This window comes from Pelodiscus sinensis, chromosome 1 (genome assembly GCF_049634645.1).
Source record: "Pelodiscus sinensis isolate JC-2024 chromosome 1, ASM4963464v1, whole genome shotgun sequence".
Lineage (NCBI taxonomy): Eukaryota > Metazoa > Chordata > Testudines > Trionychidae > Pelodiscus > Pelodiscus sinensis.
In genome coordinates, this window is record NC_134711.1 from 92,417,874 (window position 1) to 92,444,037 (window position 26,164).

At 53.4% G+C, this 26,164-nt stretch overlaps 2 protein-coding genes across 3 annotated transcripts; both read right to left on the reverse strand.

The window, feature by feature from the left end:
* Positions 1 to 687: 687 nt before the first annotated feature.
* On the reverse strand, positions 688 to 3,890 carry PDXP (pyridoxal phosphatase). Its single transcript, XM_014571459.2, has 2 exons — positions 3,264 to 3,890; positions 688 to 2,240 (listed from the first exon to the last, which is right to left on the reverse strand). The coding sequence occupies exons 1-2, from the start codon at positions 3,853 to 3,855 to the stop codon at positions 1,915 to 1,917; spliced, it is 918 nt and encodes a 305-aa protein (XP_014426945.2). The 5' UTR covers positions 3,856 to 3,890; the 3' UTR covers positions 688 to 1,914.
* A 1,308-nt stretch (positions 3,891 to 5,198) lies between these two features.
* SH3BP1 (SH3 domain binding protein 1) lies at positions 5,199 to 25,956 on the reverse strand. 2 transcript variants are annotated; one of them, XM_075937281.1, is made up of 18 exons: positions 24,523 to 25,569; positions 23,904 to 23,946; positions 22,845 to 22,949; positions 21,331 to 21,407; positions 20,874 to 20,985; positions 20,608 to 20,684; positions 19,521 to 19,656; positions 18,487 to 18,555; positions 18,134 to 18,224; positions 17,476 to 17,618; positions 17,276 to 17,387; positions 16,749 to 16,830; positions 12,804 to 12,884; positions 12,278 to 12,394; positions 11,225 to 11,325; positions 9,101 to 9,230; positions 7,348 to 7,460; positions 5,199 to 6,360 (listed from the first exon to the last, which is right to left on the reverse strand). In XM_075937281.1, exons 3-18 carry the CDS (start codon positions 22,857 to 22,859, stop codon positions 5,969 to 5,971), a joined length of 1,848 nt encoding a protein of 615 aa, XP_075793396.1. In that variant the 5' UTR covers positions 22,860 to 22,949; positions 23,904 to 23,946; positions 24,523 to 25,569; the 3' UTR covers positions 5,199 to 5,968. The 2 variants fall into 2 exon arrangements, with proteins under 2 accessions (XP_075793396.1, XP_006118987.2); XM_006118925.4 differs by lacking the exon at positions 24,523 to 25,569 and adding an exon at positions 25,618 to 25,956 and having other exon boundaries at positions 5,203 to 6,360.
* Positions 25,957 to 26,164: the final 208 nt, after the last annotated feature.

A 26,164-nucleotide genomic window follows, 5' to 3' on the forward strand; every position in this document is an offset into this window, starting at 1 on the left:
TTTTTGCGCAAAGACACATGCCAGTACAGACGCTCTCATGCGCAAATACTTTTAACGCAAAAACTTTTCTGTTAAGAGCATTTGCGCAAAATCATGCCAGTCTCGACGCAGCCCGAGAGTATTTTTTACACAGCCCATAATGACAAATATATTGAGAACCACTGCTTTCCAGTCACACACTCTTAATCTTACCCCTCAGCACACAAGAGACAAGAACAATTGGGAGATCAGAAGTTGCTACAGACACAAGGCTAGCAGTCATGCTTCTGAGCTAAAGCCCTGAAGGTCTGTGGCCAGGACATCACTCTTACTATTAAATGGGAAGGAAATGGGCAGTGGAATCACACAGCCAGTCCATTCAAGTTGGGTTGCATTTTTATAGCCATCCTCGGATGCAAGCCAACCAAGCCTAATCCAGACACTTAGCATCTGTGCAGTGCTACTAAAGATGCCAGACAGTCCCACCAACTGGATTCCTTCATAAGCATGCTGGGCAACATAAGCTTCCAATACACCTCATCCCACGGCTTAAAGAAAGGCATTCCTGTTGCAGTGCATTCAGTCTTTAAAGGGGGTAGGACCAACAGCTCGACAGCTAAAAACTTGACCAAGACCACCTAATTTCAGTCATGTTTTTCTCCCTCCCGTGCCTCCACCCATCAGAGATAGGGGAATGAAGACAGCCAATTCCAGCTCACGCTTGCACTTTATTATATACTGAAAAATGATGAGTGTCAAAGAACCACAACAACACGGGACAGAAGCGGTGAGTGAGGCCCAAAGGTGCTGTCCTCACCCCCGGCACAGCCAATCAGCAATAATTTATACAAACACTTCCATAAATAAGTTAATTCATAAATAAAACTGTAAAAAGAGAAAGCAGCAAGGAATGATTTCCGGGGCTGTGGCATGTTCACAGTACTGACAATACCAATGCTATTCCGCACACAGCCACACGACAGCAGTGAGGTAGGGACATGGATCCCTTTCCCACTGCAGTAGTGGGATCACAACCCATCAGTCACAGGCAAAAGCTACACAGTTCATTACTGATGCATTTCACTGGTCTGGCTAGAAGAGCCTTTTCCCTACACTTTCCTCCACGCACAGGAAAGGGTATGTGGAGAGTGTTCTCAACAGAGGTGGGCTGTAATAGTTACAGCAGGCCTGGATCATTAGGGCAGAGTTGCTGGGACTGTTTCTCTCCCCTCGCCTAAGATGCTAAACTCAGTTACAGGAGATGGACGTGTCAGTGTTATTGGATAAATCAGGATAAGAGACAATCCTTGCCTTCAGGGCAGGGGAGCTACATGCCTCCTCTGTGGGCACCAGTCTTTGAGTCAAAGCAAGCTGTGGATGCTCTCCCAATGCCTTCTGGGGCCCGGGCAGGGACCTTGGCCACTGGCATGGAATGGGTCAGGGAGACAACAGCAGCGACTACACCCCTGGCAAGGACTCATTGGCCCATTTCTGCTTGGAAACAGCAGGCACCATGGGGAGCACAAGAGCCACAGCTCAGAAACAAACAAAAGAGTGGAGGGCATAGCAGTAAAAGGCCGCCATTGGTTATATACAGAAGAAAAATAAGACAGCCTGCCCTCGCTCATTGAGGGAGGGGGAGCAAACAGACAGTGGTTTGGCTTGCACATGCCCCCAACTGGCCTTTAGTACAAGGCTTCCAGTTCTCCTTTAGTCAGTGGTAGCAGATTTAACTGAAGGGGAATGATTTGCTCAGGCAAGTTCAGTTCTTGGCAATATAAAGGAAGAAAGACAACTACTCATACCTTGGCCCCCGCAACATAAATGAATGCACACTGGACTGGTTAGAGCCAAGAATTGAGAAGAAGGGGGAGAAGAATGGGAATGGGTGGAGATCTGGACTAGGATAGGGAATCCCCTGCTCCACCCCACCTCTTACTCATCCAGGCCTGGTATCAAGTCTGCAATGCTGTCCACATAGTAGTTGGGCACCAGGTCCTTTGCAGCAGGGCTCTCGCTAGCCATGTAAGCCTGTGCCTCCTCCAGGCGGGACACGCCAGTCAGGGTCAGGACCGTGGCAAGTCCACAGTTCTTGCCGAAAAGGATATCTGTCTCCAGCCGATCTCCCACCATGAGGGTGCGGGAAGGATCCACACCAAAGCGCTCTACAATGCAGTCGAACATATATGTGTTCGGCTTCCCCACAACCACTGCCTTGCGCCCTGAGGCAGTTTCCACTGCAGCCGTGAGACTCCCTGTCCCTGGGAAGGAGAGAAACAGGCATTCACAAATCAATATGAGATTTTTACAAGGCATCTACTATGGGACTAAGCCACCAGACAGAAGGTAGAAACGCTGAAGAAATGTTTGTTATCCAACGACAGACAGGTAGTTAGCATCCCTGCCAGTCAGCAGAATGCAAAGGTCTCCAGCCTGCCTTTTTAAGGGGTACCCCATCACTCTTATATGAGATGGGCCCTTAACGTCAGGGCCCGGCACCATCTTTTTGTTGGATTTGTGCACCCCTAGCACAGGGTGAGGAACTTTTTTTGGGTTGGAGGCCACTGACCTATAGAAAAATCAGTCATGGGCCACATACAAGTGAGAAAATACCCCCCCCCCCCCCAAAAAGGACAGTGACTGAGAAGGAGAATGACACTTCCCCATTCCCCTCGCACTCCTACTAGATTGTGTGCTCCAGCACAAGCTCCCCAATGCTGGGGGGAGCCCTACCCCTGTTGTAGCACCATGGAGTTTTGGTTCACAAAACAAGTTTTCTAGGCACTACCCCCATAACAATAACTACTTGTGATTCAGTGAAGTTCAAGGATTAGATTTGTTTTTTTCTAGATAAACAGAAGTAAAGCCACTGTCAGTCATCATCCTCTGAAGAGGCTCCTGGGGATGGGGCATGACCCCCTCACCTGTAAGTCCCTAGGTCAATCCAACCACTGGCTGTGGGAAGTGAATTAAAACTCTCTGTAGTTTCCAGTGGGATAGGTGGCATTGTGCAACATGACCTCCCCACCATAGACACCCCCCTCCTGACCCAAAGGTCTAGCCACAGAGATTAAGGGTAACCACTAGAGGTGCACCCTAGGACTTAGGCCCCCTCCAGGGTGGCAAGAGAAGCAGAACTGCCCAGGCGGGTGGCAGAGGTTCCCAGGGTGGTGATGCCTAACCCCTGCAGGGGACAGGCCTGAGTTTCTCGGGGCCCCTACTCCGTATTCCTGCGGCCCACAGACTCCTCCCCAGGTGGAGATCGCGGCCCCCGGGCCCCTCACCCGGGGTGCGCTGCCCGTCGCTGAGCGGGTGCCAGGGGTCGGGGTCGGTGGCCACCAGCAGGCACTGAGGGTCGCGCAGGTAGCCGCAGGCCTCGGACAGCTTGGCGAAGGTGAACTGATCATCGTAGCCCACCAGCACGGCGCGCACCGGCGGCTCGTCCTTCCCGGCGCCCGGGTCGCCCTCCCCGGCCAGGCGCAGCCCGGCCTCCCGCAGCTCCCCGCGCAGCCCCTCCCCGCCCAGCACGAAGACCCGGCCGGGCCCGGGGCTGGCCTCGCCGCCGCCGCCCCCCAGCAGGCGCTGGCGCAGGTAGAGCGCGGAGCAGAGCGCGGAGCTGAAGACCTGCTCGTCCCGCACGCCGCGGAAGCCCAGGCGGCTGAAGCGCCGCTGCAGCTCGGAGACCGAGCGCCGGCTGTTGTTGCTGACGAAGAAGGCGGCCTTCCCGCAGCGGCTCAGCCGCTCCAGCAGCTCGGGCGCGCCGGGCACCGCCCGCTCGCCGGCCCACAGCACCCCGTCACAATCGAACAGCAGCCCCTGCGCCGGGCCCAGCACCTCCCGCGCGCTCGCCCCGCTCAGCCGCCTGCAGGCCGCCATGCCGCTTTCTCCCGCGGGAGTGACCTCACCGACCTCACCGCCAATCAGCGCGCCAGCCCGGCCTGATGGGCAGCCCCCGCGGCCCGCCCCCGCTGCAAGGGGCTGGGCCAACGCCGTCCAATCACCGCCGGCGGGTGGGGCGGGAGGAAGCGTGATAGACCAATGCGACAGCCCGCCCACGAGACGGGGTGAAGCCAATGAATAGGGCGGAAATGGTTTGATGGGGAAGGGAGAACTCGCCCCGCCTATACAGAGGGGTTGTGGTTGAGTGTCCTCAAGAACCAATGAGGTGAACGGTTCGGAAGGATTGATAGGTGTTTTAAACCAATCAGCGGCTGCCCGCAGGGACGCGGCTCTGAACCAGAAACCGGAAAGAACCAAAGCCGGCATAGCCTATCACAGGGGGAGACAGCTGTAGGGAGGCGGGCCACGCTCCTCTCAAATAGCAGGTAATACGCGGACTGCGGGGCTAGACAAGAGTGGCAGACGCAGTAGCCTATCCCATAGTGTAAAATGCGCGGGAGCTGGAGCATGGTTAGATTGACGGTTACCGGGGAGGGGCTTCGAATGACCAATGAGATACTCGTAGAAATGAACGGGGCGGGACCAAAAGAGCGACAGGCACAAAGGTCTGTTTAATACGCGCCGAGAAATGGAGGGGCGGGGCAAAAAGAGATGATTGGCAGGCGGGTAGAACGGCCCGCCGCAGCACAGAGGTCTGGGCGCAGGGGGCGGGGCGGTCTGCACGGCGCCTGGCCCCGCCCCGAACGCAGCAGGGCGCGCGCACCTCTGTGCCCGGCGCTGTACAAACAGCCCCGCCCCAGCACAGGGTGCGCAGCGCTGCAGGAGAGGGGCCAGGCGAGTAGCTGGATGTGTTGGCGGATAGAGACGCTCCTGCAGGGGTGGCTGCTTGTGCGTGGCCAGGGGCATCCCTGTGCCAAAACCCAGGCTAAACGGTGCAGTTCCCTGGGCAGGGCCCATAATGAAAGCAGCAGGCAGGAAACCACTGCTCTTTGGAGGGTGTTGCCAGAGAGCTAGGAAGAAACCTGCTAGTAGAGCATGTGAGGTCACGGGAGACTGAGACTGGCCCTCATTAGCCATCTATCAGTTCTAACCAATGATGTCTAATAGCACCCAAGCTGCCCAGCTGGTACCCTCTAAATTCCAGGTCCATGTCAGGGTGCACTGCCTGTCCCAATTCTTACCGGTGAGTCCTGTATACTGCACTATACACAGGATTTCCCACCATCAATCTGCCCTCTCAATTTCAGGCTCTCCTGGGCAGAGAGGAAACTCAGAGCTTATGTGATTTTCATGTACTGAAGAGAACTAAATGCTATTGAATTCCCAGAGTCTAGAAAGGGAAAACTGCAGGCAGGTACTAATAACTCGGTGCTGGGATGGTCTCCTAGCTCCCAGTATTAACTGTGAAGAGAGTTGAAGAAGCAAAGGGAAGGAAGGGATCAGCCCAGCAAGCATTTGGTGTGACAAAGCTGAGTCTTCTTTGTTAAAATATAGGTATATATTTAAAAGTACATTACCAAAGGAAACAGGAAGACACTGCAAAACACAACAGACAGAAAGCAGCATTTGTTTTACTGGGTTTTCTCCCATGCAATCCCAGGACCAAATTCAGCTTTACTGAAAGCAGACACAACCCACTCAAGTTAGTTAGGTCATGCTTACACCAATTATAAATTTGGCCCCAAGTCTTCAAATAACTTATCAGCAACATATTAAAAAAATAATCCTACTCCAAATGTCATCATGTAAAGGTCAGAGATTCTTGGTGGGAGGAGCTTATTGGAACTCATTTGAGACAAAACTGGTCCCACAGGTACAAAATTATTACATTGCGAATGTAGAAAACATCAGAACAACCCTGTGGATCCAGACCTCATTTGTTGGAAACTCATCTCAGTCATGGTCTCCATGGGGTGAATCAGCTGCAGTTTAGTGCATACATTCCATTTACCTGAATATGCTTCAAATAGCTCCAAGTCATTTTGGATACAGATGGGTTGTTTTTGAAAAGAAGGAAGAGCCACAAATTCCAGTCTCTCCTCTCTGGATCCTTGGCAGGCAGACAGGAGAATTTATGTCTTCAAAGCTTTCAGTCATTGTCTGGGGACTGGCCCGTTCGCTGGGGTATGGTTGGAGAGCCTGGCCCTCTTGGAGATGATGGCTTCTCCAGTCCTTCTGCCTCTGGGGTGCAGTATGCAGTGGGTTTTGTGCTGTAGCTAGACGCAGGAGGTTGGTTAACTGCAGAGCTCTCATCCCTCATGGAGTCTGGGGTCAGTGGGGGTTTGGGGGACAGCGGGGCACTTCGACTCTGGCGTCTAGCAGGCTGGGGTGGAAGTGGAGGTGGGATATTGGGGGCTCGTAAGGACCCAGTTATGTGTCGGCGAGGGAGGGCTTTGGGGCTGCTGTGAGGCAGATGAATTGTGGTTCGAGAATGCACGTGCGGTGGGGGCACTATGGGTCGGGTTGGGGCAGCTCGCTTCGCTGCAAAACAAACAGGGAAACACAACTCCTTTTACACATCTGTTTTCCATCCGTATGGTCCCTACAGCAGGCCTACAGCCTGACTCCTGTCTTTCCCGTCCTGTACTCCCATCACCCACACACAGGTCCCATGAGGTAGCTCCTCATCTTCCAGCCAGGCCGCGCTGGAGAAGGCAAGGTCCAGCTTTTCATGCTGTATTCACACAGTGCCCCACCCAACGGCCCCTAATCCTTGATGCAAATCTCACAAATAATTATGGGACTGCCTGCAGCACTGTGACCAGAGGCACCAGTGCAAAGTGCAAAGACCTTCCCCACAGCCAGGGGATGGGCTTGCTGCCTCCACAGGCAGGGTGGGATGGGTCAGCCGAAAGGCTTATAGGCAATAATGCCCCACAATGGTGTTCTATTTGCACTAGATGGGCCATAGGTCATCAGGGCATGACAGAAACTGGTTTTATGGTTGGGGAGATGCCCATCAGCTGGAGAGGCCAGGGCTCATCCGCCCCAGCCTGACAAACCCTCCCAGCTCCACAGGGAGTGTTATATCCCAATATGCCCAGCCAGGGAGTGTTATATCCCAATATGCCCAGCCAGGGAGTGTTATATCCCAATATGCCCAGCCAGGACCAGCTCAAGTCTCCTGGCTAGTTCCACCTCCCCACATCTCTGGGTCATAGCCTTGCTTGGAGATAGTGCCTAACATTCTGGCCTGCCAGCATCCCCTTCACAACTAGAACAAGCAGGCTGGTGAAGAGAGGCCAACCTTGGAACAGGGCGAGATGGGGACCATCATGTGATGCCACTGAGGGAGGACCCTGACATCAAGGTACCCCAGTGTGGACCTCACCCAGATGAGGCACCCACCTCAGCAGACTGGTGAACCCACTGAGTTGCAGCTCCTTCGGTAGCATATCGGTGCTGGGACCGTATGCCGGAAGCGATTCAGTTCATATGCACCGAGGTGTGTCAACCTGCCAGACTTACTTTTGCGTGAGGCGTCATCAGCCAGAGGCCGAGGCAGCAAGGAGTCGGCAGCCTCAGGAGAAGTTTTAGTCACTTTTGGAGAGACTGGTCCAGAGGGCACCTCGGGGTCTTTCCTGCAGCGAGGGAAGGGCAAGTCAGGTCTCTGTAATCGCATCTGCTAGTGACATGAACTAGGGGCCTCAAGTACGTGTGTCTGACACACCTAACTTCTGCCCATGCTTTTAACACACACACACACGTGTGCAGAGTTCCAGGATGAATCATACAGATGGGAGGTGGGACGGGGCAAGCAGCCACTGGTGCAGGATGACCATGCTAAAGGCTTGCTTTGCTGTGGAAGCAGATAGACCTCTCCTCTTGTGACCCGTGGGGCAAGGGGGTTCCCCGCTTTGACACTCTGAAGGGACATAGCTAGGAGACAACGGTGTGGGATGCAGAGGCAGCTATACGAATGATATAAATCAGCAGTGCAGCCAGAGCTGTCCTGTCCATAGAATGGTTCGAGGCAGCCACCCCAGGCTCTGCACTTTGGGGGGCCCTGGGGTGGCCGCCTCAACTGTCCTATAGATGGATCTGGCGTGGGGTGGCAGCATGGGTCGCCCCACCCATCCCTGACTGCAGCGCCAGGAGCTGGAGTGGCTCAACAGCCTGCTCCGCCCCGCCCCACCCCACCGCCCTCTCCTGGCTTGCTGCATGCAGCTTTTCCACGGCTGCAGCGCGCCCTGGCTGCCACAAAGAAGCGAGGCACAGTGGGCTGGGAAGGTGGTGGGGTGGAGCAGAGCAAGCTGCTCAGGCTCCTATTGCTGTGGTAGGTGCAGGGGGGCAACTCTTGCTACCACTGGCCCCCAGTAATCCCCCATGTTATGTTGCACAGGGGAGGGGCCAAGTGCAGGGGTACTGTGCGGGCAGAGCTTGGGGATGGAGTGGGGCTTTCCTGGCCCCATGTTCCCCAAGGGACAGCCCTGAATGCAGCTTATCCAGGTCACTGGGGCTGGGAGAGGGGGACAGAGAGAAAAGGAGGAGGAGCTGATACTGAACCTCACTGTAGTAGGATCTATTCATATGGCCTCCATTATCTTTAGCATTTGAGTGCTGTTGTAATCTTCAGTGTACGGAACCTCACAGGGCCCCAATGAAGGGCAGTGCCACTATGCACGTTTTACAGATAGAGCAAATTAGGTGCCCAACATTACACAAGAAGTCTGTTTCCTCAGTTCCAGGCTAGGGCACTAACTTAGTGACAGGTAAATACCAGCCTGTAGGCCAGATCCAGTTTGCCAGGGTGTCCACAGGTCTGGGTGCTTGCAGCTCCCGCTGGCTGCAGATCATGGCCAATGGGAGCTGCAGGAAGTGGTATCCTGGTCCGTGCTGCTTCCCGCAGCTCCCATTGGCTGGGAATGACAATCTGCAGCCAATAGGTGCTGCAATCACCTGTACCTGCAGAAGTTCAGGTAAATATAGTGGTGGCGGCCCAGCAGGGACTGCCTTCTTATTGCCCACTAACTGCTGGATCATCCTTCCTCTTGTGCTGCCTCCAAAGAAAGCACCTATCAGGGCATTATGGAGCAGTTCCTCTTCTGGTGATGGGCTGTGAGTTTCTCCAAACCTCTAGGCAAGTGAGGCGGATTCAGTGTGTGTCTAGAGTTGCCTATAGAACATGCCACTGTCCCTGGTGCCATGCCACTGTCCCTCTTTATGCAACAGGCACGGGGCCAACAGAACGGCCCAGTCTCACGCTCTGCCAGATACTTACACTTCTCCAGCTGTTAGAGAGGGGGTGCTGGCAGGAAGGGGCTGAGGTAAGGGCTCTTCCACTGGTGAGGCTTGACTGGAATTGATCTCCGTGGGAGGAGTGAACATGCCCGAGACGTTAAAGTCTATCTCTTAAATAAAATTAAATAAATACATAAATAAATAAAATGCAAGCAAGCACAGAAGCCCCCTCCTTGGTATCTGCATATGCCCAGAGCAAAGCACTCCCATGCAGAGTGCTAGGGACCTGATCCAAAGACCACATGGAGAATCCTGTTCACTCCAGTGGGCTTTGGATTGTGGTCTGGGAGAGCGCAGCCAACAGAGACCACCCTGCAGGCCCCACTCACCTACCCACAAGGACCCCTCACTCTATTTTTCTTGAGTTACTCCTTGGGGAATTCTGTGCCACCACACACATGCAGAATTCATGACCCCCACAGATTTTTTTTTCCCTACGGAAGATAGATGCTGCCAGGAAGGTGCTGCAATATTACCTTTCTCCCACCAGAGGCTGCTGTGGCATCAGAAGAGAGACCTGGTCAGGCAGCTCAGTGCAGGACACATGTGGACAGGGGGATGTGGGGCCACATGGAGATAGAGGGGAGGGGTTGCAGGGCCACATGGAGACAAAGGGAAGGAGGGGAGTGGCTGAGTGGGGGTGCAGGGCCACATGGTACTGGAAGGAGAGGATGGCTGAATGAGAGTACAGGCATACATGGAGATGGTGCAGATGTGTGTGATTGAAGTGGGAGGGGCTAAGTGTCAGAAGCTCCTCAACTCCCTAACAATCCCTCGCCTCCCAAAATAACCCGTTTCATACTTGTCTGCCCCCCCCCCCCAGCACTCCATGTTCATTCCCAGGCTTCTTCCCAGCAACTGACTTCCCTTTGCCTCTATTACCCCTCACTCCCCCAGCCTTTGCACTGCTTCTGAGGGGTGTGGGAAATATGGTTCTGTATTGCAGTTTAAATAAGTTATTACTCAAAGTTCTCTGTTGATATGCCTAGTAAGGAATCTAGTTGTCACAAAACATTTCCTGAATCTTTTCTATGGTCAGCCATTGTCGGTGCCAGGTATTTTTAATTAAATTGTCAAAATAATAGACACAGGTGTGATTATACTGTGTTATTTTGACACATAAGATATGCAGAATTTTAAAACTTAGGGTACATAGAATTTTTAAATGTTCTGTGTACAGAATTCCCCTAGAAGTATCAAGTGCATATCGAGCGCATTGGCTTCAAGTATGGGAGCAGGAAGCTCCCCATCCCAATGCACTGAGCTTCTGGACAACAACCATGCCCACATCTTCCTGCAGCCTGGAGCAGCTGTGTAGCCCCCATCTGTACAGACTCCGGCCCCAGGAGCTCCATGGGCCTCCCAAAGCATGCCCAGCAGGTCCCGGGGTTGGTGCCTGGACTGCAGAGAGGGTGAGAATAGGATGCCACACCATAGAAGGCAGGTCACTGCTGATATCAGTACAGTGGTTCAGCCCCAGAGCAGCCTTTTGTCACTATACAAGGCTCCCAAGGGTTTCTCCTGGTTCTCATCTATCCAGTTCTGAAGCCAGAACCCCAAATTTCACATCATGGGCCATTTCCATTTCCAAGCCCCTGGGAGGACAGCTGGGTGAGGATGGGGAGCCTAGCTGAATTGCCTCAGATCTCCTTACTCAGCTTTAAACTGGTTTTATTTTTGTACAGTTGCCAACGTACCAGTGAGGGCAGGGAAGCAGAAGGGTACAGACCTAGTCAGGACACCTCTTTGTATCAGCATGGCTCACTTCTTTTGCTTTGTACCTTTCTCATCTCGGAGTCTGAGCACAGAAGGTCCAATTCCCACCTGTTCAACACTGGTACTCCAGTGTAACACACACACCTTCTGGGTGTGGTTCACTGTCCCATGTTGTGGTACTTAGACCACTCATAGAGAGTGAGAGAATGAGTTTGCTCTACACAGCCTTAGCTGAGAGCCAGCTGGCTTTTAGCTCAAGCTGTAAAGACTCATGCACTAAGCTCCAGATGTCCCAGGTTCAGTTCCACCTATCAGCGTTACACCAGCACCGGCCCCACTGGACATGCCTTAAGGGAAGCCCTGCAGTCAAGCACCAGCAATGCCTTACCTCCAGGGAAAAGAGTGTTGGCATTCTGTATCAGGGCTTCCACAATGCCCACCACCTGGATGGAGGACACAGAGGCCATGTCTAGCGCCTGCAACGGGTCTCTGAGGGGCAGAGAGAAAGGAGCCGTTAGGATGGAGCGAGAGATGGACAATTAATGCAATGGTTGCTCCTCCTCTGGCCATTTTGACTGTCTGTCTGCTGAACAGGGAGCCTCTTTAGAGGGGAATCATGGGAGGCAGCAGAATGAACCTGTTTTTATTGCTAGTCAAAAACTCGTGGGGTGCTATTAGTGCCAGGGTTTGCAGCAAAAAGCACAGCTGTGGGGTGCAGCACCAAGGAGGGGCTACATGGCACCATGCAATGAGCCCACTGCCCCTTTTACCTTGAGAAACCTGGGTTCCAGCTCTGTCATAGGTCACACATGCCATAGATGTGCTGGGTCTCAGCCACTGCCCCCTGGATATTGGCAGAGCTGTGTGCTGGGGGACGAGGCTTGGCAGAGGGGAGCAGGTCAGCAGGGAAGTGAATGATCAGAACTGTGGGGGGAGAGGGGTGATTCTAGCACTGGAATAGCAGGGGGCATTTGCAGGTCAGGATGCTGAGAGGGGAGCTGGGGACAGGACAATGAAAGGCCAGGATTGAGGCACATTAGCAGAGCGGGCTGGTGGGCCAGGCCTGCCACAGAAAGAGGTGCATCCTGTGTTGCCTGGAGTGCATTTGCAGAGCAGAGGCAGGGGCCGAGGACTGGAACAGAGGGGTGTGTGCTAGATCAGGAGTGTGGTACCTTAGTGGAGTTTAGGATGGGAATAGCAGTAGATGCTGCCGGTCAGAACCGAGTTCTATGGACCATTGGTATTTAAATTCCCTCCTCTAAAAGCTCTCAAACTGCCTCTTCTGGTTAATCAATCCCAGCCAGGGCTGGTATTGCTTCCCGGCTACAGAGCTTGTTTGGTGGGCAGGCTGGTAGAGGAGACACTCAGAGGATATGGCAGAGAGGGTCATGCCCTAGATCAGCCCCCGTTTGCTGATGCTCCGGGGAGCCCCGTGCGTTACCCTTCGCTCTGCTGTGACCACAGCAGGTTGGGGCCCAGGACGATGGCGATGTTGCTAGGGGTCATTTTATTCACCTCCTGATGTTCAGCCAGCTTGGCTAGAAACCTGATCAGATACCTGTTGGAAAAGGGAGGGAGTTAGTGAAGACCGGGGGAATGCTGCCCCTTATGGCCGGAGGAATCTGTGCTCTGCATAGCCACCAGGATCTCCTTCTCTCTCTCAGAACAAAGGGGGCTGCCAATAGCATGGAGACCAGCCCAGGTCTCAGTGGGAGTGCTCTGCACTGATGTGTAGGAGACCAGGTGTCCCCTCCTAGGTCTGAGGGGAGGGTCGGCAAACTCCAGCTAAAGAGTCCCTGGCCTGGTCTCTGGCTGCCTGGGAGCCATGCAGTAGCTGAGGGGAAGATGCTTTGGGGACTGTAGGCCCTGGTCACAGAAGACAAGGGATCACTCACCGGCTGATACACTGCGATACCATGGAGATGGGCAGAGCACCAAGCCTAGACTGACAGATCCCTGGCCCCTACCTCAGGTTGTTGTAGTTGTCCTTGGGGAGCCGACTGCAGGTGTCTTGGAGGCTCTGTAGGCGACCCTCTAGGTCCTTAAAGCTGAGAAAAGAGAGGGAAGAGATTTAATCTGGCCTGAGAGAAGGAAGGATGGAGGCAGCGTCAGAGGCAAAACCCCACTTCCCATCTCCATTCCAATACGGGCTGAAGAACAGGCGATCAGATTCACTGGGGGAGAAGGATGAACCCTCTAAGTTATTCCTGCGTGCACAGTGGAAAGCCCGCTAGTGTCAGCAGAGGGTTTCAAAGGAATCAAAGGGAGAATTCAGCTGTTTATTATTTATTCAATGCCTTCTTGTTGCATTCACTGTGAAGAAAATCTGCTTCTATTTAGATCAATGCTATACCCACCCTTTGTGTCTCTTCCTTCCCCCATCACCTCTCTCTCTCAGTCCCTTCCCTGTCTTTTTGAGTCTCCTCTGTTCCTTTCTCAGCATTTCCTTCTCTGCAATAATTCCCAAATGTCAACCCAATTAGCTTCACTCTCACCACCCCCTACTCCCACTCCATTTCTAAAATGGCCAGCTCTTAAATAGCTAATGATGACAAAACATTGGCGCTCATTGGACTTTTAAGCTGATACTCCAATCAGATGAATAGGGGCTGGCAAATTTCACAATGTCCCCCCCCGGCCGAGTCATTGCTTCAGGATCTCTGCACACTGAGGCAGACAGCACTTCATGCCTTCCACTCAGTTCACATCTGGAACATTATCTCTGCAGGCAAGGGGGAGAGACGCGGTTTTCTTTTTTTAAAGGAAAGCTCAGTTTTGGGCAATGGGAATACAGCACTGACACCTTTCAACTTGAGCAGCTACTCTAGTTTGGAGCCCTGGGGACATTCCATCTGATTGCAGAAATTGGCATGTGCAGTGGTTTTGTAGCCCTGTCAGTCCCAGGATATTAGAGAGACAGGGTGTGTGAGGAACTGCAGTGCTGCTGGTGAGGATGCCCTGCAGAGGTGGAGTTATTAAGCCAATGGCAGAACTGTGCCATTGCAGTGTGACCCTGCCCTTTGAGTACATGTCCCAGACTGGAGAAGGCTCATCTCTCCCCAAAAGAAATTGGTTCAATAAAACCTACTAGGGGGCTGCACCCTCTGCTCACTACGCTCGGCTACTCTCCTCTCTCTGGCCGCTTTTGCTTTGCTGAGAGAGCCTGTGCCTGTTGACACTCAGGACATGATGACATGATGCTGTCACCTGTCAGGAACATTCTGTTATCTGTCAGGAAAAACTTTTTATATATCTAGAGAGAGATTACATCTCACACCTCATCTCTCTAATATCCTGGGACCAGTATGGCTATAACTCTACTGCATCCCTCCCAATTTGAGGGAGGAAAGGAAGGTAGGAGAGGGGGAGAACAAAGAAGGGAAAACAAAGCAGCTAGTGAGGGAGTTAGTGGGTTACCTGTTAGTGAGATACCTGGGGCAGGATAGTTCTCTTACTGCAAATCAATTGCCTTTGCCTATACCCCATTTGTCTCACCTGTCTTTAAAGAGAATTTCCCCGACTGACTCTGTAAGTCACCTTTCCTGGCCCTGATCCCACCGGTATTAGCCACAATGAAATGCAAGCCAATTATGAACTCATGCACTGTGTCAGCCACCCAGACTTCCTGCTCGGATTCCAGCGGTCTCTTTTTCAAACTCGGTTTGGGACACATGCCCGCGCCCCAGTCACTGTCTCTACTTGAAACCCATTAGATGGTTCAGTTTTGGAACCCTGCTTCCCTAAATGTGTTAGCATGTCTGGTTCAGTGGCATGCCTGAGTCAGTGGCAATCACTGCTGTGCATTGTGCTGATCCCACTGTAGTCAAACTCCCATGATTATTGTTCAAATGCTGACATCTAAACAAAAATAGCAGGTGCTGATCCTGGTACTTCCACCAAGCTTTGCCCTTTCAGCTCATTTCCCAAACTAGAAGAGAGAGAGAGAGAGACTTTCATTAGCCACTCGTGGTAGTCTGTTGGCCAGCCTGACATTTAGGCACCATGCCAGCATTTAACGGAACCATTTCCTTTAATGTTTGCATGTGTGTCCATTTCTCTTTTTTTCCAAACCAAATATATCAGTTTCTCTCTCATCATTCAATATAGCTATGAACCAGATTAAAATCCCCTCTTTCATCCTACACATCAGATGCAGAGCTTCCCTCTTCCTCACTAGCAGCTGCTTTATTCCTTGTCTGGTGAATGTCTGCAAGAAAAGATTCTAGTTCCACGGCCAGGTCCTCCAGCCTCTCAGTGTATCTTTGGCCTCTTTTCACTGATCCTCCTCTGCAAGTCCAAGTCCCACTGAGGATCTATAAATTGGCCCATTTTCATATCCTGGAAGGCCCCGGTGTTATCTGGATATGCCATGAACGCACATCTCCGCCAGTTCAGATGGAGTTTCTTCTTTCCCTCTGCTTTAGCTCTTGGTTGGGCCCTGGCCTGCTCAGGTTGATGGCTAGCTCAGGTTGAGGGCTAGCTCCAGACCAGATGTCAAGAGCTTGTATCAGATCTGGATAAGACAGTCTATTTTTCGGTGGTAAGATCTGCAGCCCAATCAGAGCTGGGCCACACATGTGGGCTGTGAGTAATGCCCCTTCCTGTCCTTCCTCCCAGCTGTTCATCGGTGCTATACCGTAGAGTTGAATCATAGACGCTTCCAAGGGAGCTTTTCCCTCAAAGATACTGTGGTTTGCCTCATCTACACTGGGACAGACCAACCTCTCCCATTTGGGCTGCTGTGGATTACAAAAAAAGTAGAAAACTAGTAAATATCCAGTCTTACCCACATCCTCTAGCTGGCTCAGTTCTTAATCCAGGCATCGGCTTTCCTCTGTGGTCAGCAACCCTTTGATTTCCTCTGCACCTGAATTGTCAGCTCCTTAAGACCGCACTGCAGTTCATCTCAGCAGATTCCCAGTTGGTTAAAGCTTGCTTAGTCTCCACTGGTTTGCCTATGGCAGTCCAGTTGTTGGTCACCTCATCAATCTGTTTCACCATTCCAACTGGCTTTGCCAAACTGCCCAGGCACTTCATAGCTGCTGCTCCAACAGGGATCTCATCTTGGCCTGCAAGTTGTCTCTCAGCCCTTTCTGGGAAACCTTCAGCTCTTGTCCTAATGCCTCTTGGGAAGTCTCCACCCCCGCTTTAGGGCTTGTTTTAAACGCTGCTGGCTATTTTTGATTACTGCAAGCCTTTTCCATGTTTTGTTCCATCTTGATTCCACAGAAATACCGGCTCACATGCTCTCTCCTTGGAAACCGGATCCCACTCCTCACATAACCCCAGGAGGCTAATCAAAGTTTGAGGTCCTGGTGGACGGTCCAGTGGAGAGCAGAAATTGGTGGCAGTCAGGTATTTTTATGTAGTTTTGTTTAATTACAATGAAGGAAGTACAAAATCCTGTGCCTCAAACTGCAGAAGAACTCACATAGTTGGAAATACCACCTTTTGCTCACAGTACCAAGAACACTCCTTCAGTTTGCCCCCTGACCCTAAAACCTCTCCCCAGGCTTCTCCCTAGGGGAGACTGTCTAAACATCCTGCTCTCAGTGACTGCTTCCCTCGCTACATGCACAAACACAACACTGTTCAGCAAAAGCCCTCCACCCACTCAGTCCAAACTCCCAGGGTTGATTCACAACCCCTCTTTGTGTTGGAGGAGGGCTTCAGATGAACTCTTCCTGGCAGTCATGTGAATGGACAAGTGCATGCTGCCCAGTCTCAGAGATGCTGGTGATCAATGCAGTCACCAGTGCTTCTGGGCAGAACGCTCTCAATACATCATGTGGGCCAGATCTAGCCTGGGGGCCCCATGTTTGACCCCCCTGCTGAAGAATCCATACTCAGAAAGGTCCTTTTTGATGATTTTAGCCTGCCTAAGAATGCCCCTTTCTCTAGTTCTCTCTTACCAGGCTACTTTAAACCAGTCCTCATAGAGTTCAAAGGTCATCAAGGGCTGGGGCAGCTCTCGCAAGTAGGATTTCAGTGCACCTGAGATAGAGGCAAAGGGTCATGATTTAGAGCAGGGTTTTCAAACTATGTTTTTTTTTTATTGCTGGGACCTGTTTTGAAATTATTTCTGGCAGCGATGAGCCCTTCATGCCATGCCACCTTAATTTCTTCACAGCTGCTGGGGGCAGTGCCGCCTTCAGAGCTGGGCTCTCAGCCAGCAGCTGCTGTCCTCTAGCTGCCCTCTCTGAAGAATTCCGGCCGTCAGCCCTACACATGGCTGTGCCAGAGCCCCCTTGTGGGCAGGAGCCGATGGTCAGAGGCCCCTCGTGTGCAGGGGCTGACTGCTTGCACCCTCCCCATAATCATCTCACGAGCCCACCCACAATTTGAGAACCACTGTTTTAGAGACAAAGCCACACTTCTGGGGCTGTCGCTTGTCCAGACAATGTCTCCAGTGCCCCTACCCTGGGCCTCCAGCACCTACCTGCAACAGCGTGTGGGTCAGAATAGAATTCCTCCAGTGCGTTGGAGCCACTGGCCAAGCTGCACTTCAGCTTCCTAAGCACCGAGGCCCCTGCTGCCAGCCTGAAAAGTCCCTAGAGGAAACAAGCGAGAGAGAGTGTGAGGGCTGGACAGACTGGCCGGGGGGTGGGGGGGAGGAGTTGGGCAGCAAGCGGCACCTACCTCTTCCCTCATGCCTGACGCCAGCAACATCATGACACAGGCTTCTATGGGGAGGGCAATCTCCCGATCCAAAGTCCTCAGGTGCGTCTCCAACGACACCCCATAATATCCCAACACCGGTGTATCCAGGGGGAAAGGGGACTCTGGAACGGAGCAGAGAAATGGAGGGTTGGAGGACACCCCCCCACTGGAGTCTCTCGCCTAGTCAGGCTGAAGAGGGATCAGTGCTCCTCCAGCCAGCCCCATGTGAAATGAGTGGAGGGATATGAGGTCATCTCCTAGCGGGAACGGGGATCCATATCACAAAACCGCCTTCACCGCAACTGGCTGTAAATTGCCCTCTGATCCACAGTCCCCGCTGGGAGGTGGCAGACAGTGAGTGGAGGGAATCTCACATTCTTAGCTTTGGTCTCTCCAGCAAGGGTTGGGATACGTCAGCAGGGGTCAGTGTGGAGCACAACACCGGCCCCTCTGCCCCTGCTGTGTGTGTATAAACCCAGGGTAAGGAGAAGAGGAGGAGAACTCCCCAGCAAGCAGGCTCAGTGGGAGCTTAGAGCGACCCTGAGGAAGGAGTGGAGTGAATCTACCGTGTGTGTAGCTACTTGCTCTGCCACCCACAAAATCTCCTGCCTCCCCCAGCCCGGCTCCTCCTACTCACCTGCCTGGCCATGGGTCTCCTTTAGCTCTGCCAAGACGGTGTCCAGGGATTCCAGAGACTTCCGATGGTACTGAGCTTGGATTTCCAGCAGCTGCCAGACAGACCACAGAGAAACCCAGCTTTACTCGGCACCTCAGAGACACCGCCCGATGCTTTCGGGCAGGACGTGCAGTGCAAAGGAGAGTGGTGAGGACGGAGTGAGAGCTGTAGGGAGACGCCTCTTTCACCAGCAGTGGTGGGTTGGTGGGATCATGGGACTGGGAGGATGCCAGCGCAAGATGGAGATGTAGTGGACTCGGCACGCAACGGGAAGGAGATGGGCAGAGGGAACAGCATGCAGGGAAGGGACTTACTTTGATGAAGTAGTTAGCATAGGTGTCCTCCTTGGTGGAGAAGTGATAGAGGTCAGCCATGTACTCGTCCTGGAGAGGAAATACAGCACACAATAACCTTCTCTTCAGCACCACCACAAGGAAGGGACTCTCCCCCGCAGACCTCCTCTTTAACCACCCCCCCACCACACACACACACACTCCTCCCACACAGACAGCGCTCCCATAGCCAGATCACCTGTCAGGCTACACCAAGAGGTGTGGGGTAGGGGAGGGGGAATCACAAGTGGCAGCCTGGAATCTTAATGGCGATTGGAGGGGAGGCAAAGACAGCAGCCCAGAGGAGCAGAGTCCGGCTCATTAGATTTGGGGTTACTTGAGCCAGCATTTGCATTCTCCCTTCAGCCCCCCCCAGGAAATGAGTCCCTACGTTCCTGATTTGGTATTAGGGTTGGGGTGGGTGCTGTTACGCTGGGTGCTGCACAAGACAGCCCTTGCTTGCTCGGAAGAGCTCGTTGTCTGGGTAGACAGGACAGACACACGCAGGGAGGACGGCAGGGCTGTCATCTCCAGGGAACAGAGGCCCAAAGAGCTGACATGACTTACCCAAGGTCCCACAAGGAGTCTGTGGCAGAGCTGGGAGCTGAATTCAGATCTGCTGAGAGCCAGGCCTGTGTCTGTAAGCACCCTATCAAGCTCTCCCACAGTGGCTTTACACTCTGACTACCACACTGCTGCTTTAAACCTGTTACACCAGAGCCTGGGGCTGGTACTGGAGTCTGCCGGCTGTCTATCCCCTCAGGAATCTGGGACACAGCCATCTTACTGAGGCCAACAAGCTACTGGGATGGGCTGCATTTGGACCAACCTTCTCACTCTAGACAGAGCTGTAGACTGTAACTAGTGATTGGCTACCGGGGCCTTCCAGGACATCTCCATTGGAGTCAAGTGGATTGGTACGCAGCTGGCAGAATGATCCCAGACCTGGCCTCCTTTCCCCTTCTTTGCGTCATCTCTTCCCCTCCCCAAAGAGTGCAGATTCGCTTTCCACTCGCCTTACACTGCTCCACCCTTCGCTTCACCTCCTCTTCCTCATCCTTCAGGTTCTCCAGTTTAATGGCAGCAGAGGACCCCCCAGGGCCAGGGCCAGGGCCAGCGCTGTTACTGGAGCTCTTGACAGCTTGGTTCAGCCTTTGGGTTATAAAAGAAGAATTGGGCTGACACACTTGTAACCTGACAGCATTCAACACTAGGGGCGCTGACACTGTACACAGATAGGCACAGACCCTCCATCCACATCAAAACTCTGGCGGATAGGTAGATGAGCCTAGAAGCAGAAGGGCTGTCCTTCTCTCCCGCCTTGACAGAGCGTTGGCTTGTGGGTTATACCCTCCATGGCACCATTCCTGCCCCAGGCAGAGGATTTGCTCATTCAGAGTTACAAAGCACATAACATAGAGAAACTCCCTCCCTCCCCCACACTTCTCCTGGAACTAGGACCTGTCCTAGGGGCCGTGGGCATGCAGGCAAATAATCCCTACACCACCCACACGAGTAGGCATTGAGGATTTTGCTGCCATAGGCAACTGCCTGGTCTGCCTTTAACAGGAAGGGCCTTAATCCAAGAAAGCTCTGTGTTTTCCCTGTGGATCAGTGCTTAGGAAAAGGGTCGTTGGAAGCCCTTTTTACTCAGTTTTAACACTCGAAACAAGGCTTTCAGAGTGTCAAGTTCACTCCCTAAAAATTGCCCAGGGGAATCATGGTGTGAAGGGGAAGGAAGGGAACAAAGAATTCAAAGGTGCTTCACATTCATCCCTTTTGGGGCCTTGGGGGGAGGGGGAAGGAGGAATTCTTAGCTAAGAGCATGTTGGACAGACATCTATCAGGGATGGTCTAGATGGTGCTTGGTCCTGCTGTGAGAGCAGGGGACTGGACTTGATGATGTCTTGAGGTCCTTTCCAGTTCTAGTGTTCTATGATTCTATGAGTGCACATGGCATCTGGAGTCATCCTTGCATGTCCGGGATATAGACCCTCCCTGCTCTGAGAGTGCAGCTGTCAGCATCCTCCCCCATCCCCACTCTCAAGGGGGCAATCATCTGGGTCTCTGCTGCCACTCACCACCCTCCCCCCGGCTCAATACCTGCTCTTCATGGAGTTCCAGTCCAAGATCAGCTTCTGAAGATTCTTCTTGTGCTTCAGGATGACAGGCAGCTCCTCCTAGTGGAGATTGGGAGATTGTTACACACCCCACCCATGCGCCAGGCCTGGCTGCGTGAAGGCTGCATTTTGTGCAATCACAATGGGAGAGTGGGGAGAAGGGAGTGGAGAGAGCACAAGCAGGGAGGGAGAGTGAGCAAAGAAGGGAAGGGGGAAAGCAAAGGAAAGGCGGAGTGTGCTCAGGGCTACCTCACTCAGTTTATTCAGAGGTTGTAGAACGTCCCTCTCCAAGGTGATTTCAAACTCAGCCAGGACCTTGGCCAGCATGCTTTGTATGAAGCAGCTCATCTCTAGAGCTCTTCTGCAGGCATAGAAGGGGAGAATCACAGCAGGCTCAAAAATACTGTGCCCCCCACCCCCGCCCCAGCGTTCTGCACCAGGGAGGTAGGCCCTGCCAATCCCAGGAACCAGTTCCCAGATCCTGCTGCACCCACAGGTCGAGAGCACAAATCCCCCAGTGTGTGCGCTCAGAGGCAGAGTGGGAATCCTGTCACCAGGAGGCTGCCGTGCGGCTGGGCAGCGTGAACCTCGATGCGAGAGCTCAGAGGCTCAGCCTGGGAGCATGAACCCTGGGACCGGTGCCCTGGTGTACAGTATGGACTGATACTTTTCAGGGCTCCTTTGTCTCTTCCCTGGGGGCACTTACCCGAGGCTGGAATCGGTGTCTAGTTCTTTGAAGCTCTCAGCCATAGTGATGGACAGAGCCATCAAGGGCAGCTTCTTCTGCACAGAGCCGAGGAGAGAGAAAGGGGGGAAGGAAACCATAAGCAGAGCCCCTTCCCCCCCAACGAGCCCCTTCCCCACCAACGTGTGACTGACACCTTCAGCACCACACCCTGCTGAGGGCAGGGCCAGCCAAGCTGAAGCCAAGGGGAGAGACACGAGGGGTATGATCCATCCTGCCTCTTTCTCACCAACCCATCTCCCCAATGAAGGGCCCTGGAGTGCAAAGTCCTCCTTCAGCATCCAGTCTGGAGCTGTGAGCCTCATCCTAGAATGCTAGAGTGGAGGGGGCTGGGTCATGGAGGAAGAAATTCCCTTTACTGGAGTGTGATTAGACCAGAGTTCCCTGTAAGCTGAGCACCTGTGTGGCCACTCGGGAGAGATTCCAACACCACTCAGCTGATTAGCAGAGCGCCCACAGCTAGATTCTTTGTTTCTCCTGGTGGTGCACGGCCACGCATGCCTCCGTGCACATAACAACATTTATTCTGCACACGGGTGGAAAAAATCCACAAATGGATGGAAAAGATTAGAGGGAACATTGATCAGGACATCTTCACGCTAGGACAGGCACACTACATGGGCGGTCAAAGCACAGTCACCGAGAAGACACGCTGAGCCCCAATGCAGTTTCCATAGATGAGGGTAGCCAAGTTACTCCCTGGAATGCAATGGCCAGCTTGGCTGTAGTGCCAAGTGCACAAGAAGACTGATCACTATTGTGTGTTCAAAAGCTTTAGGGGGTAGCCGAGTTATTCTGTAACAGGATAAACTTAAAAAACTACAAATAGTCTGGTAGCACTTTAAAGACTAACAAAACATGAAGGTGGTATCATGAGCTTTTGTGGGCACAGCCCACTTCTTCAGATGACCAGCTACATGTTTTGTTAGTCTATAAAGTGCTACCAGACTATTTGTTGTTGTTTAAGTTTTTACTATTGTGTGTGTTAATCTCAGACAGGAATAGGTGACCCTGAGGTGAAAGGTTGTGCAATATAGTGCTCTGCACATGCAGCTTCCCAAACTCAGGCCCCCTAAGTGCTGTGTCCCAATGGGGGAGCAGATCAGAACAGTGACTTTGGGGAGAAACGTTCTCTATTCCACTCCTGGCCCCCGGTAAGAGCCAGGCGCACCCCCAGGCTCTAGCAGAAGCAGAGAGCTAGCTGGGAAAGCTCAGCACTCCACTGCCCCATCGCACCCCCCACCCAACCTCTCCAAAGCACAGACCAGACCCTCCAAGGTGCAGGGGAATAGATGTGAAGCTGCAACACGCAGGAAGTCTCGGGTGGCGCTTTGCACCGTAGAAGCATCTTGCATCCAACAGAGTTGCTCCTAGAGCGGCTGGGGCAGACTGCTGTGGGAGGAGCTGACAGCCACTTCCTGTACAGGCTGCCGAGGCAGCACAGCTAGCGGGGAGCAGCGGGCAGAGGCGCTTACCACACGTTTGTCCATCTCTGAACCGCACTGCCCCTGCAGGCATGCCTGGAGCCTCTTGGACACATTGTGCGCGGCCCGCTTGGCTGGCTCGATTCGCTGCTCAATCTAGAGAGAGGGAGAGAGACTGGGAAATGGGGGGAGGGGTTGGGGGAAAGCTTTCCATCCTCAGCCACTCCTCAGTGTACCAGGTTCTAGGGCTGCCGTGGGGTCTCTCTGCTGGGGTTTCCTAGCTGTGGAGACAGCTGCCCGTTGAGGAAAGACAGCTTCCTTTCCTCCAATGTGGAGGGCACAGTGGGACCCTCTCTGCCTATTGACACCCACCCACGTTCTTCTAGTGTCTTGTGGGGGCCTGATGAGGCATTGTCTCTCTGTCCCACCCCACTGCCAGAGAAGATGGACTGTCAGGCCTTGCCTATGTATGGGAGAGAGACATCTGCTTTAAAGCCTTAGCTAAGTGCTAGATGGCTTTTAGCTCAAGTAGTAGAGGCTCATGGCTTTTTCCCCTAAGGACCAAGGTTCAATCCCACCTGTCCATCAGCTGTACACCTACATTACAAGCACAGCCCGTTTGCATAGTGCCCCTGTTCTACCACTGCTTGATTTGCCTGTGGAGACCAGACAGAGCTACGTCAGTTTCCTTATGAGGTTATAACAGTTTTGTCTGGTCTCCACAGGCAAAACCAACCCACATTCCAGTGTGGCCAAGGCTGAGTGATACTAGGGTTCCCTAACATGGCTCAGGACATAGTACAGAGAAAGCCTCAGTGGCAGAGCTGGCATGGGAGACAAGGCCCACCAAGCATTGGGCTGCCTTGCTCAGGCTTGAGGCTTACTCTGTCTCCCCCTGATGCAATCAGGGAGGCTTGTCAGAGGTCTGGCCCCCACTGTTGCACGTAGGCATCGTTCCAGGATACAGAACAATCCAGGCTGAGGCTGCCCTGTGACTTAGGTAAACACAGAGAGAGAGAGAGAGAGTATTTCACACGCAGGCACACCAGATGTTTGCCCCACATGCAGGCACAGGCCCACACATGCCTGTGGACTGAACCCAGGCCTCACCTGCAGCAAGTCTTCAGTCAGGAGCTCAGCTGTTTCTTGGGCTCTGGGGAAAAGAGTGGGAGGGAGAGCGAGAGACTCATTACATTTGGTGGCCTCCAACCAGGCTCTTCGGGAGGGAGGGCACCAAACCCCATTGCTCTGGTTCCGGGTCATCATGTCTCGGGTTAAGAGGAGCTTGCAGGTGAGCCCATGGACAGAGGATGTGAAGCATGAAAATGGCTCCCAGCCTGCGAGCCAAGGGAGCGTGGGGCAGTAACAGCACTGGGAGACTTCATGCAGGTTCCTTCTCTGCTAAATAAGGGATCTAGGCCAAAATTTTCAGAAGCACCTAGTGATTTGGGGCACCTCACAAAAGACACTTGATTGACAGGGAATGGTGAGTTCCTGCCCTCTAATAACCAGGGCCCTTCAAGACACCTTGGGGTTGTGCACTGAAAATCACTAGGCACTTGGGCAGATCTTGGACCCTAAAATCTCCTGATCAGTGCAAAGGAGGTAGGGAGTAGAGAGGCCCTGCCACTGCCCTAGTTCTTACGGAGGTGAGGGGGAATTGAGGGAGGGGTCTGCTTTGGGGCAAGGCAAGAGGAAGGAGGAAAGAGCCAGCTGCAGAAATACCTACCACTCCCAGTGAAAGACCCACTTCCCTGGCCTCAGGCAAACAGTGAGGTGGGTTGAAGCCATTCTCAACTGCCTGACATTAAAACAACAAAATATGTGTGTGGGTTGGAGCAGAGACCGGCGAGCCCAGCCCTGCCAGGGCTCCCAAGGTTTTGCAAGGGGAACAATTAGACGAGAGAAAAACAATAAAGCAGAGGTGGCCCTGAGCTGGGGAGCGGCCGGAATGGAAATGTAGTTAGAGAGCCAGAGAGGAAAGGAGAGCAGCGCATAGGCCCAGAGCCCCCTCCTCTCTCACTAGCCTACCGCCACCCCTCACCTCCTCAGGCAGGCTTTTCTGAGACCCTGACGGACACAAGAGGAAGCTCCCCTGCCACCGTGTGTAGGATTCAGCTCCAGATGGGCCCAGGAGGGAGGGAAACCCTGGCAGGGAATGTGCCTTTAGTCTTGTTTCTCCTCCTGCATTGATCTTCCTCTCTTCCCCCAATGGGGCCGGAGGATTCCCTCTGCTGCTGACGTCCCCACTTCCCTGGCCCCAGATTGTGACTGCCCTGCTTCCCCACAGAGGGGCACAATGTGACAGGCCCTCCCTGCCTCACCTGTCCGGATTAGGGTCAACACCTGTCCTAATTGACATGGGTCTGAGTCACACCGTCGCAGCTGAGCGTCCAGGGCCAGTCAGGACAGAGGGGCCCCACTGCTCAGTCCAGCAGGACAAGTGGAGCCAGCCCCTGCTTGTTAACCTGGCTTTTTAAAGGACCAGCGGGAGTCACTACGGAGCAGCATTGCTGTGTCCCACCAACTCCCCCAGCCAAGAGGGCTAGGGGAAGTCTGAGTTAACCAAGTCCTCCTAGGGTTTAGCTAAAGCTTCCCCAAACAGGCTGCTCTCAGCTCCCCCAGCCCCTCCCATGATCACTCCACCCAGGGCCTGGGTGGTCCTCACAGCTCCTGCCCTGGCTCCTGGCAGCGCTGGGTCTCTGGCCCATGTGCCGCTGAAAGGCTGGAGGGGAGGGGTTGTGAAATGCTCTCCAGTGCAGCTTCCTGCCCTCCCGTCAGCCCCACCAGCTGGAGGATGAAAGGCTTAAGGCTGGGTCCTTACCGTCCTGTGTTGCTGGGATAGGAGAGCTGCTGCCGCATCCGATTAAACTGCCTCTTCATCATCTTGGGAGCGGAGAGGAGAGCACAGCACCGGCCACCCCCCCCACTCAGCGCCAGCCAGCTGCACTTGTCATGGGAGGAGACAGCCCGCTTCTCTCTACTTCCCTCTCTCCTCTCCCCCTCTTTCTCTTCACTCTGACTTGGCTTCGGACTCCCGCCCTTTTCTCTCCTCCCTGCCCCGCTTCCCTCACTCTTGGGTTTCCTGCCTCCCTTTTCTCCTTCTCTCACTTCTCTTTCCTTCTCCTTCTCTCCTCTGTTTCCTCTTTGGTCTGAGTCCCACCCTCACCCCCACCCCGTCATCGCCAAGCAGGTAAGAGCAGTCAGGGCTCCTGGTGCTGCTCTCTGTTCCTGTCACCACCCCGCAAGTATAAATAACTTCAGCCAAGCCTTAAAGGGGAAATATTATTACAGCAAACATGTAACAAGGCAGAACAAGCACCCGCCACAGCCTAACCAGAGCATGGGGCCCACACACTCTCCCTCTCGTT